A 13,462-nucleotide genomic window follows, 5' to 3' on the forward strand; every position below is an offset into this window, starting at 1 on the left:
TTTCCATGATAATTTATATAATAGTTAAAATAAAAATAATAACAGTAAACTATTTTTTTAAGCTTTGTTATTTTTAAGGGTAATCAAGTTGATCACACGTTTCCTCCCTTCAATAACATTCTCAAACAACTCATTCACTCCATACTCAAACAAGTCTAGACCTTCCTTAAGATCTAGAGCCCTCTTCTTCAACATCTCTAAACTTTTTGCTACATTCCCTTCATCAAAACTCGAATCCTCATGTTGCCCTTTAAACTCGATAAATGCATCCTCAATCATTGCATTCTCTACTAAAACCGACCTCTTTAACTCTTGCGCGTTCTGAAGCTTCTTACAAAATGCAGTAACAAGTTTTTGGATAGAATGAGGAGATGAATCGAAACGACACAATTGAACATAAAATCCCTCATCGATTTTGATTGGATTTGGGTGGAGAATCGAAACGAATATGAACAAAGAAATAATAGACATAGTGCACCTAATTGCTTGTAAAACATACACATTAGTCCTTCTAGTCTTAAGCTTCACTTTAGACAATCCTTCCTTATTAAGGTTCATATCTCTCAATTTCTTCACATCAAAAAACTTGTTATAATTCTCCCTTTCAATCCTTTCAAGCTCAAACTTACTTCTCCTCACATCATTCAATCTCTTAGCCATAAAATCGATCATCAATCGATACCTATCAAAGCTCGAAATAGCCGATTTGAGCAAGTTACACAAGTCTAAAACATCCAAAGTAGCACCCATATACTCATCAAGCAACTGTATAGCTTCCCATGAAGTAACATCCTTAGACTTCTCGAAATCAAGTAGGAAATGTGTATGAATTTTCTTCATAACAAATATGGCTTCACTACACCAATGAAGGGAAAGAGGGTTCTCTTCTAGAGACTTCTCAAGCCGCTGAAGATCATCTACAAGAGAAGAAAGCAACCCAACGGCTAGTTCATCACTTGAGAACGGTTTAAAAGGTGCAAAACATGTTAGAAACACCTTAGCCATATATGCCCTCGGATCCTGACTTGTGCGGAATATTGGGTAGATGACTCTAAATAGTGATAAAAAATAGAGGTTTTTAAGGTGTCCTAACTAAGATGGTTTTGCTAACTTTTTCGAGTTTTCGAGTTTTGGACATACATTTTAAAGATGTTTGAAAGAAGATATAGATAAAATTGGGGTACCAAAAGACTTGAAGAAGCAGAAGCTAACAGAAACTGAATAGGACTGGTAATATTGTAGCTTTGTAGTGTAAAATACTCTCTTTTCTCTAACAAGTGGGAAAGAATACGTGAAAAGCAAGAACTTGAGAGTTTGTATGGAAACTAAAGACTAAAGAGAAATGGTTAAGTCACGCAATGAACGTTTGCTATGTACACCACAAAAGTGTGCTTTTTCATCAACTTAACCAAACTAGATGTGTTCAAAATAGATTCGGCGATTCGATATTTATCTCACTTTGTCCAAATTCGACTTTGACCTGACTTTGAAATGGATTTGAATTATGTAAAAATCAATGTAGATTTTAAACCGGCTGAAACATTTGACCAAAAATCGACCCGATAACTGCTAAACTTAAATTATATTTATTTATTTATAACTATTAGTTTATGTACGTAATGAAGGTGGCATTGTCATGAATATAGAAAATATGGTTTATTTTATATTTTAAAATTGCTTACAAGTTAATTTTAAAAGGTTAGTATGATATATTTATTTATTAAGTTTATTTTATTCAAGGAAACTATTTTTTTTACTATAATACAATATGTATTTTTTACTCTATTTTCACCTAAGCAAAAGCTACTTACATGAGTGTTTAATCATTGTTAGAATTCAATGGTGGTGGTGGAAATGAATTTAGTTTTAATTTTCATAAAACATATTATCATTCCTACGGCAATAAAACTCCTCCGCACCTTCAAAGATATATTTTTCTTCATAACTTTTCACTACCGCTTGATATCATAATTTCGCAAATGATAATAAGAATGAATTTTGTGAAAAAATTAATTATTCATCATCAAATAGTTTTTCTGAAGCAATGATTTTTTACCAATAAGGTTCAAGGGTTAAGGTGAATTTACTATAGCATTTAGAGTGTTCATTCAGGTCATTAGTTAAGTTTCCATTGTGATGTTTCAGGTTGATTTATTTTGAATTTTGTCACGTGGCTAGCTAACGTGTTATTACGTTCAAGTTATTTTCATTAATTTGATTCACCATGGGTGGTGGTGTCTTTTTCATCCCATTTAGTATTCATTAAGAAAGGGAAACAAGGTTGGACATGAAGACAAGTCTTATCATAGCATCCTTTCATATAATAAAAGCAAAGAATGTTAAACTAGGAACATTGATGCCAATAATTAGCCATAAAAAGTGATACTTTGTTGGCCTCTTTATCCCATTTTTAAATCACAAATTGTTATGAAAGACGGTCTCTCTGAGAGACTCATTAGATATATGGGCTAAATAGCCCAATTAATATAAATTAAAGAGAAAATAAGAATGTGGACTTCTTGTTTTGAGGTCGTCTCTTTGAGAGACAGCCTCTCACAAGAGTAGCTGTTTATAAATACCTTAAAATATATATATAAATAAAAAAGGGAAATTTCACGTGGTAATCCTGAGGTTTTGCGTTTTTCACGTGGTAACCAAAACTTTTAAAAAATCCACGAGGTAACTCTGAGGTTTACCAAATTGTTCCACCGTGACCTTTTTATACATAAAACGTTAGCAAAAGTTAATTTCGAAGCTTTAAGGCTGTTGTACGCCTATTTATGCGACTCACCATTTCAAATGCCATCAATTTCAACCTTTTCTTCCAAAATATAAACCCTAACTCTACTATCTTTCATCCAAATCATTTTTTTACCCCATATCCAAAAATGGTAGAGTCAGGGTCTATATTTTGAGGGAAAATGTTGAAACTAATAGCAATTGAAATGGTAAGTCACATAAATAGACGTACAACATTCCTAAAGCTTCGAAATTAACATTTGCTAATGTTTTTTGTACAAAAAGATCACGGTGGAACAATTTGGTTACCGCGTGGGTTTTTTAAGAGTTTTGGTTACCACGTGAAAAACCCAAAACCTCAAGGTTTTCACGTGAAATTTCCCTAAAAAAAAATAAAAACAAATGATATCGCAACTAAGCAATCATGCAAATCTTGTTGAGTATATTGAATTAATAACTACTCCAAAACATGTTTGTATAGAACTTGTCTTGATTGTATTTTGATTGAGGTAGTTAGTGTGGTTGTGTGCAGCGCTATGTAATACTCATAAGTCGTAAGTGTTGCAACTTCCTAGGTGCTCGAGCTGCTGCAGTACTTGATGTCCTCGGCTGTCACACGCTCAGACGAGCACCAACGTGGTAGCATCTGGATGCTGCAAACAGCCATGCTCAGTCGCTCAGACAAGCTGAACTCTCGGCAAACATACCTCTTGTCGTTAAGTAATTGAGCGAGCATAAGCAGCCAATTCGCAGTTTGGATAAACTCAATTTATTTCACGAGATATATATATATATTTTATGTTCTTGGTTACGAAAGAAACAAAAAGTAGGCAGCCGAACATAAAAATGTGATGAAACTTTCTCGACAAAGGATAATACGGGGAAGGCTAACATATTAGACGGCAAATTCACTTCAAAATTTTAAGATTGTCTTTCAAGAACAAAGTTTTTGACACGAATCGAGAATTTGGTTGTTTTTACAGGAATAATAAAATCCAGTTGGAGAAGAATTGTGTACCCAGTTGACAATCCAAGATTGTTAGCGCTCGTGAATCATCATAATTCTTTGAGGCACTTTATTAAGACATCTGTGTGCTCAGGTTTTCCGACTGATACACGAACAAAACCCTTCAGCTCCTTGCTATTGTAGTGACGGATCATGACTCCCATCTTCGCCAAGTCCTCCTGTTTTTTGTTACAAACAAGATACATTCTATCAACCGTCGGGTTCAGAGAAAAATAGTAGTCTCCTCGTCCCCCCCCCCCCCCCTAAAGAGACGCAATACCACAACAAAAATGCCAAAGCCTTAATCCCAAAAGATACGGTCGGTTAACCCCCAAAAAAGATACATTCCTATTTAGGCCATCAACTTAAAAATTTTAAAAACTAGTGGTGGAGCCAAGAAAAAAACTTACTGGTCAGAAAAATATTCCCCGAAATTTTGGGGGGACAAACTACCATTTTCAACCTAATTTCTCGGAAATTCAATACAGTTTACCTTAAAATTCACAAAAAAAAATGAAATTTGGTATAGAGTAATGGAAAGATTTGGTCTTTTAAGTCAATTTCTTAAAACTGATTCTAATTACGTGAGGCATTACTATGTATGGATAATTATGGCACAAGATAGAGTTACTACCACTGAGCTAGAAAGAAGATACCCTAATTTTGCATCTTGTGTCAACATTAGTGTCACATGATTCGCTAATCTCCTCGTAAATCGCGAATCGAAAAAAACGAATTATGGTCGGTTTTGGGCTATTCTTGGGCAAATTTGAGCGAATCATGAATTCAAAAAGCGAATTATGCAACACTGGTCCAAATAAATTATTATTTATTTTTATAGGCAATATGATAGTACCTTGAGCTTCTTTGCATCCATTCCGGAGGTAACCGCGCAAAGAATAAAGTTTGAGAAGCTTGGAGAGGGTTTAAGAAAAGGAACTTCCTGCAAAAGCTTAAAAAGCCTTTCACGTTCCTTCACCAAAGCATCTTTGACATTCTGGCACATAACCATATATCAGCAACTTTATATGGAACACAACAAGATGTACTTACTAAACAAATTGCAACAAAGGAAAAACATTACTTCTAGATAAGTAGGATTTTGCAATGCGGCGCAAGCAGCTACTTCAGCAGCTACTGATACATTATATGGTTGTTTCGCTCTCCAGAGATACTCGATTATACTAGAAGGAAATGCTCCATATCCCACCCTAAGGCCAGCTAAACCTGTTGATCATAAATTAATGACACGATCTTATATACTTTTTTGGAAGTTTGATAAGAGGCCCCACTCGAGGGGGAGAGAATAGGAATTGCTTAATGAGTATCATGAGGTTTGAAATCTAGACTACAAGGTTATGACGTGGGAAGTGATGCACTACTCCACCACCTCAGCTTCATAACAAAATCTTATATAGGATAGTCTTTACTTGATTTTAGCTTCAGATTCCAGTGCCCTTTTACGGTTACAACAACATTCTTTTACTGGCTCCCACCTAAGGTGGGATTTGGGGTCCGATGTAAGCAACCTTACCCTTGCTAGTGATAACAAAGAGATTGTTTCCGATTGACCCTTGGTATCAAACATCATTTGTATCTTCACATAAATAAGAAGTGCAAGGTAAAAAATATGCAATTGCAATCAATCTTCTGTAAAAATAAACGAGGATTCAGCGACAAACCAGCCCGTTTGCTAAAGGTTCGCAGAACAATCAGATTCTCATGTTGTTTGACCCACTTCATTCGAGATTCCAAACCAGAAAATTCGATGTAGGCTTCATCTAGAATCACCAGTATGGGAAGATCAAGAATCTTCAACAAAGTTTCATCACTGATTATACTGTAAGAAAGTAATACAATGCAACTGTCAAGATAAAGCCATCACACTTACTTTTTAGGGTTACATACATATGATGACAAACCATCCATGGATTTACACACACAAACAAGAAAGATTGACCATAATGTTTTGGGAATTACACCTCTCTTAACCTTGTTTAAAATCATAATTGTATATATCCAAAACAATAATTAACAAGGAAAAATTATGTCCCAGGAGTCTAAAAAGAAACGCAATGACTCCACCAAGAGGAACCAAAAAGACCATCAAGAGGGACCCAAAATGGGAGAGCTCATTTGATCATATGCTACTAACAACCAAAAAAAAGGGGCGCTACATAAAGCCCCAGAAACAAAGGGCACCAAAGAACAACGACAACACACCACCCAAAGGAAAAGGCTAAGATTAGCATGCAGGCAAAACTACAAAAACAAGAGGGCTGGAAGAGCTACTCTACCAGTTAGGACAAAAAAGCTCTACAAAAAATCAGGAGCACAGGTGCAGAGATCCCTACTCATTGCAAAGGAGCACGAAAAGAAGCAATCCCAGCAGCAGACAGGCGTAAACAGCAGAAACAAACAGAAAAAAGAAAGAGGGACATGGGGGGGCCACTGTACAGGCACATTGCAACTGTTCCTCTGATCTGATAGGCAGAATCGACCCCCAAACCAGCAACAAACAAGACCAAAAACCCGTGGGCAGATAGAGACACCAGTAGAACACTGGTGCAACAGCCCTGCACAAAATCCACACACCAGCACTGCACAGGACTAGCATCAACACACAGCAGCAAGAAAGCCCCTGCCCCTGACCAGCACCAAGCAAACCCAGCTCGCACAGCAGCAAGCTGGCAGCAACAGAACATTGACACCCAGAGGAGCATCACATGCAGATAGAAACAGCTTAAGCCAACTCATCCAATTATCCTACCACTCCTTTAACAAGAATGAGGTCCTTTTTTCATTAGCTCAGGTGGCTACGCTAAACAGAACTTCTTTAACTACTTTGGTGGGGGAGTTGTGACAGATTCCAAATATATTCATGCTCCTTTGAGACCAAATCATGTAGAGCGTTTCCACCCAACAAAGGAGCAGAAGCTTCTTTTTCTAGGCTTTGCTTTTGCTAATATCAACAAATAAATATTTCTCTTCTTGCCAAGATCTACCCAAGCTCCCCATATTAAATGCTTTTAAAAGCCCCATTCTTAGCTTGAATTGTGTAGACACATTCATGAAGGGTGTGATCTATACTTTCATCTTCAGACACGAAGAGTGCAGGAAGAATTGTAAACAATTTGCCATTTAGCTAATTTATCTACTGTTGAAAGCCGTCTTTGCAATGAGCCAAAAGCAGATTGCTACTGCACACTAAACACATCCAAGGAACTTTCTCCCATTGGAGGTTGCGAATTAAGCTGCGAAGCTAGGGTTTACCCTCCATTGGGACTTCCTCTCACTAGAATCTCACCGTTTTTTTTAATATTACTTCTCTTAACTTAAAAAATACATTATTATCATACACAATACAGAGTTTCTCTGGTCGATGTTATAAGAAATGTATATTCAACCATTATTTTCTAATAGATACTTCATAAACCGAAACATAGTGCCATGTTCCATATAATTCTTACCAACACCTAGAAGCAATACAATTCTTACCAATCTAGTCAAATACAATTAAACTTAGGAATCATTCTACCCTCGACTAGATAACACCACCTAGAAGCAACTACAATCCTAAATCAATTTTTAAAACTTTTGCCATTTGTTTTCAAATTAGCATTAGATGTTTCTGGGTTTCTAAATACTTATTCATCAAAATTCATAATCCCCAGGTTCAAGTCCATCAACAGAATATAAACGCCTTGTATTCATGAAACCTCATCCCAAATGACTCTTCCTCTTATCCAACCTATAATACTGAACAACAGTGTCAGCTTAACATGTTTTTGCAAGACAACTTAAATTTTTGGCAATAATGTTGAATTGTGAACATAAATCAGGATTTCAAAAAATTGACCATACTAGGGCAGCTCATGATATCAACAGAACAGTATCAAACACGTAGGATAACTTGTTTTTGTGAACATAGCGTCTATTATCAGTTTATCACTAACCTCCCATCTGGATTATTTGGGGAAGTGAGAAATATGCATTTTGGTTTCTCTAATTCAACAACCCGTGCAATTTCTTCTACATTCAGGCTAAAATCAGGATGCCTCAGAACTGCAGAGAAAAAGTGAAATTCAAAATCTTTAGAACTTTCATTTTTGCACAATAACTCCCATGAAATTCAGAAGAAAAAAGAGATTGCATAAACACTAAAAATACATCCAAACTTGTATCAAGATTATTTTTTGTCCTACCCTTAAGGACAGCAGCTCCATTTACATTTGCATCAAACTCATACATTGCAAATGTTGGTGGGCAGTCAACTATTTTGTCACCAGGTTCCAGCACACAACTGAACTACAATATCATTTAGAACAAATGGTACGACAAACAGAAGCTGCTAGAAAATTGCTGACAATTAAAATGGTTATGATCTCTAACCGCATGATAAGATCAATTAACTCATCAGCACCACATCCTACAAGAATATAATCAGCCTCAAGGCCCGAGTCTTCTGCAAGGGCAGCACGCAACCTCCGACTTTCAGGATCAGGATAGATGTAAGGAAACTGCAAGGTCCCTAGTGCTTCAAACACCTAGAGAGTGATCAAAAATTGTCATTAAGGAATACATATTTGTTATAAGACAGGAAAAACAATAGATTAAGCAAATGCAACAGCCATCATATCAGCACGATTAATATTTGTTTAACTTGCCTCTGGCGGTGGACCATAAGGGTTCTCATTTGCATCCAATTTAATAATATCCTCAGGCTTCCTACCAAGGCGAGTTGATAATACCTATCAAAAAGCAGGAAGAATTTAAAGGCAGTAAGTTCTAAAGACAAAAATACAAACTTCCAATTAAGTCAAAACACTAGTATATATCACAAGCATAGAACAAAAAGAACTTCTAATCATGGTCACGATGATGCGCTAGCTAAGAGTTTTTCTTGCTTGATTGCCAAATATCTGCATGAACCACAAGATATCGCGTAAATTAGCCTATAATGTTGGCTTTTTTACACCTTTACAATGCAAGTAGTATCAGTTCAATAGATTTCAAAACATGCACAACTCGACAACATGATACATTGTGGCTTTGTTTTGACACCATGGTCCCAAGTCTCATGTTTGTTTTATTATATAATGAATCCCAATTTTTGGTTGGAAATGAAGTGTTAAGTATCCATACTCATCGTGCTTCAAGAGGAATTATACAAGTTACTTCCCAATGATTCTAAACCACATAACTTTCAATCAACAATTCCATAGACTCAACCTATGTCCAACAAAATGAGTCATAATTAGTTATTCAGCTCTAATTACACAATGGACTTCAAAATGATGAAACTAATCTTCTTAAACTCTTAACTTCAGCTCAATTCCGATTTGTACACTTCAATTCAGGTCATCCTATTAATTCACCATCACAGTCCACTAAATAAAAGTTCTAATAAGTTCATTGCAACAAATGGGAAGAATTGACCCACCCAAAAATTCACCCATTACACATCCAAAAAGAGCAATTATTATATAAACCAAGAGATGATCAACATCAATAATTACTATGCCAAAGCCTAAATACCAAAAGCTTTGGGAAACCAAAAGATTATCAACAAATAAAATAGCAAAATAATTGCTTTACCTCAAAAGGCAAAATGGGTTGGTAAGGGGATAAGTTTCTGAGATGGGTTCTAATAAAAGAGTCCCCAGTGACTCTCTGTTGGCTTTTCACTTGTTCAACAGGCAGTGTAGAAGCCATAGCAAAAACCCTTTTGTGATTCACCTCAAATCCAAAACTGGGTTTACTAAGACTTGACTTAATCATGCAAACAGAAGAAGGGTTGCACAGATCAATCACACCCATTAAAACCTGCATGATTTTTTTTCTCAATTAGGATTTTAGATATATGATGATTATAAGGAAAAAAAAAAATCACAGATAATTAAAATTAAATAGAAATAAAGAAGGGTTGGAATTAGCTGATGCCTGATATGATTAATGTTAAGATTGAGGAAGAGAGAATCAGAGTATACCTGAAGAAGTGAAAAGTTTGTATGAAGGAAAACCCTAATACCTGGAATTCAGCACAGTTAAGAATAGATGCCAATGCCACCAAGCTAGTTATTCTTCAACACTATTAGAGCCATCGATTCCTTTTGTCCAAAGTCCAAATCGATTAGAAATTAGTGTGGGGTGTTATAATTTGAAATTATTAACTTAATGAATAAAATAGTGTGACATGAAATGAAAGAATAGTAATTTTTAATTTTTTTTTAAAAAAGAATAGTAAAAATTGAATCAAATACAATCTTGGTTAATTATTTGAGTTATACGTCATCAAATTTATAAGGCGGAATATTTTGATATGTATACTCATTACCAGACATCTACACTTGAACCGGTTTGTCGGATGAGTTTCGTGTCAAATTATTTTTAATCAGGTCAATTTTGAGTCAAATTGGTTTGTGGTGGGTCGTGTTGTGTCGGGTTTAGGACGAGTCAAGAACTTTAAATATTTTTCTTATCATTATATTTCTAAAATATAGTAGTATATATAATAATTTAATTTTGTTTTCTTAGAAAATATTTTTGTATTAAAAAGGATAAATATACCGACTTTAAACTATAATAAAGATATGTTGAATCAAATCAAAATTTATAAAAATTGACTATAAAGGTAGTGGGTACCGGTTAAAAATGATGCCATGGGACTGAAACTGTTGAAATTAAACTGAAAACAGGTCAAAACGATTGATTTAGGTTTCGATCGAGATTGCTCTAGTTTTTTTCAAGTCTAGCCATTTTTAGGTCGCATGTCAAAATTTCTGAGATATGACCTACTAATTTCCGATTAGATTTTGAGTTAATTTTGGATTAAGTCAAAATTTGACAAGTCTTCCCCCACCCTACTAGTTATAGTTGAACAGTGAACAATTATTTATTTAAGTTAACACCTAATTAATTAATTAATTAATATTATTTAATTAATTATTTGATAAATAATAATAATATTGATAATAATAATAATAATAATAATAATAATAATAATAATAAATAATAATAATAATAATAATAATAATAATAATATTATTATTATTATTATTATTATTACTATTTATTAGAAATAATAATTAATAACACCTATAATAATAATAATAGTAATGATAATAATAATAATAATAATAATAATAATAATAATAATAGGAGTAATAATAATGATATTGAATTTCGGGCTGCTGAGGGTTGTGTTTTCAATGCATTGAATGTCTTAGTATTCCTTTTTGTAATAGAATTATGTGTAGGATTGCTAACAATATGTAAAAGCTAGACGATAGCTATACCTTTTGAGGAGTCGTCTCCCTCCTAATGTATGACAAGGGGCTATGTGTGATGGAAAGTTAGAAATGAAGTCGTCTCCTCCTAGCATCTGTAATCTATGTTATTATATATGGAAAGTTAAAAATGAAGTTGTCTGGAAACTCCTTATGAGTACCGTGTGGTGGTAGAAGTGTCAAATTATCTATATGTGATGGTAGTAACTCAATAACTCAAAAGAAGGCACATCATATTGAGAGCAACATTAACGGTGCAATAAAAGACATTTAAATATATAATTAATTGCTAATTTATGGGTGAGTTAATATTTCACTTAATGGTGTATTTAAGAGGCAATTAAACTAGGAATAACTGTCAGCTTTAATATGGTTTTATTGTCATGCATTATTATAGAGTTTATTGTTATGTTAAATGTTAGGTGTTAATGTACTATTGATGGTGAGTTAAGTAAGGATTTTAGAATGATGTATGAGTCTCTATATAAGGGTACATCGTTCTTAGAATCAAATCACCACAACACACATAAACACATTGTTGAGAGGACTATTACTTTGTAAGGGGCTAGGGTAAACACCAAAAAAGCGTTTCTTCTATATATTAGTATTGTAAGATCTCCTTTGTGATATATATGACTTGAGAGGTTGTTCTCAAGTATAAGAGTTTAGTCATTGATGTATAGTTGAATCCATTAATGAAAGTAAACATTTGTTGAGAGGGAGGTATCTAGGATACCTCATTAAACTTATTGTGTTGTTTCTTTTGTTGCATTTTGTTTTTTCATCATTTTCTACATTTGTTCTTTTGCCATTGTTGGGGTCCAAACACCCCCTCTTTCACCGTGGACAAAGCTTTGGATCATGTCCAAAATGAGATAAGGATTAGATTTTCCTTTTTATATTTTGTTAAATCTGAAACCAACTCTTGGTTTAGAGATCTTATCTTGTGATGTATTTTTTTGCTGAGCTTTATTTATTGTATGCACTTGAAGAGTGAGCCGATACAACCCTTCCTAAAAGATGGGTACCTTCTTCATACTAATGCAAAATTACATTATGTCGATATGCCTAACTATGATGTATTTTGTCTTTGTATTGGTGCAATGGAACTTCATCCTTAAAAAAAATAAAAATAAAAATAAAATAATAATAATAATAATAATAATAATAATAATAATAATAAGTAATCATGATCTCATTTGATCTGGTATAGTCTGATATAGTTTGAAATTTTCTAACCTGATCTAAAAAATTTTAATCTGATTTAATCTGGTGTAATTTGATCTGATCTGATTTTAATAAAAATAAGTAATAAGTTTAAAAAATAGTTGGAAGAAAATATGTTGTTTAGTCAATGGTTATCCTCATTCTTCACTAGCCAGCAATAGTATGATAGTATTTCTTCATCATCTTGAAACTTATAGTATTAATAGTATTTTTTTAAACGCAAATTCTTCTATAAAATAGTCTCATTGTGAGATGCATCGTATACATAGGTTGTATAAATCAAGTAATATAAATTATTAGCATATAAAATTTTTATTTTGAGGTCGCTTCAGTTTCTCATAGGATTCTTTTTAAAAAAATAGAAGAATATTGTTTTTGAGTAGAAAAATATTAAGATTTTTATTTTATGGTATATCCCCTAATAAATGTATATGAAATTATGAAGTTTTATGGTTATGAATTAAATTTTTCCTCACAAAAATTAAAACATTAGACACATATTTGAAATTATATAAAAAATAGGACCCCGTAACTTCTCATCCTAAATTTTCTATCACTTATATTTGTTAGCACTTTACAAGAAAATTTGACTTAATGAGACATATTATAAAAGTATCTCACATATTAAGATAATACTCCGAAGTCCAAACCTCTAAAATTTCTTAGTATCTAAATATTAATAATTTAAGTTTATTCAAATCTTTAACAAAGGAATAACATTTGAAAAAAAAAATAATGCTCACTCCTATTCTTTCTATTAGTCCCATTTTTAAATAGGGTTAAGTTACCCTAGTAGTCTCATTCTATTTAAATTGTATATATTTTACCTTATATTCTTACTCACATTACCTTATTATAATTAATCTCATGAAGAATCATTAACAATTTACTTATTACACCTTTTCTCATTTCTAAGTTGTCCCGTTTGAACCACCTAAAATTTGGTAAAACGTCAAAAGGGACTAATTAGAAGAATAAGACGGAGTCTAAGAGAGAGGCAAAGTCAAAACTTTTAGTGAAAGGAATTATTTTTTGGTTGAATACTTTTTGGTTGAACTTTAAGTTCGTGGTCCGCTCCTTATTTAAGTTTAGATTTGATTATCAAGTTGAATACTTTTACGCTTTATAAATAAGAATAAATTGCAAATTATAACCTTAAATAAGGCTTTTGCGAATTATAACGTTAATTTTTTTTTTGTGA

At 33.4% G+C, this 13,462-nt stretch overlaps 1 protein-coding gene across 2 annotated transcripts; it reads right to left on the bottom strand.

The window, feature by feature from the left end:
- Positions 1–3,634: 3,634 nt before the first annotated feature.
- Positions 3,635–9,889, bottom strand: LOC130810473 (histidinol-phosphate aminotransferase, chloroplastic). 2 transcript variants are annotated; one of them, XM_057676549.1, is made up of 10 exons: positions 9,777–9,889; positions 9,344–9,571; positions 8,413–8,496; positions 8,138–8,292; positions 7,951–8,048; positions 7,702–7,810; positions 5,428–5,585; positions 4,830–4,972; positions 4,602–4,742; positions 3,635–3,924 (listed from the first exon to the last, which is right to left on the bottom strand). In XM_057676549.1, exons 2-10 carry the CDS (start codon positions 9,563–9,565, stop codon positions 3,796–3,798), a joined length of 1,239 nt encoding a protein of 412 aa, XP_057532532.1. In that variant the 5' UTR covers positions 9,566–9,571; positions 9,777–9,889; the 3' UTR covers positions 3,635–3,795. The 2 variants fall into 2 exon arrangements, with proteins under 2 accessions (XP_057532532.1, XP_057532531.1); XM_057676548.1 differs by having other exon boundaries at positions 9,736–9,889.
- Positions 9,890–13,462: the final 3,573 nt, after the last annotated feature.

Source organism: Amaranthus tricolor, chromosome 4, assembly GCF_026212465.1.
Source record: "Amaranthus tricolor cultivar Red isolate AtriRed21 chromosome 4, ASM2621246v1, whole genome shotgun sequence".
NCBI classification, from domain to species: domain Eukaryota; kingdom Viridiplantae; phylum Streptophyta; class Magnoliopsida; order Caryophyllales; family Amaranthaceae; genus Amaranthus; species Amaranthus tricolor.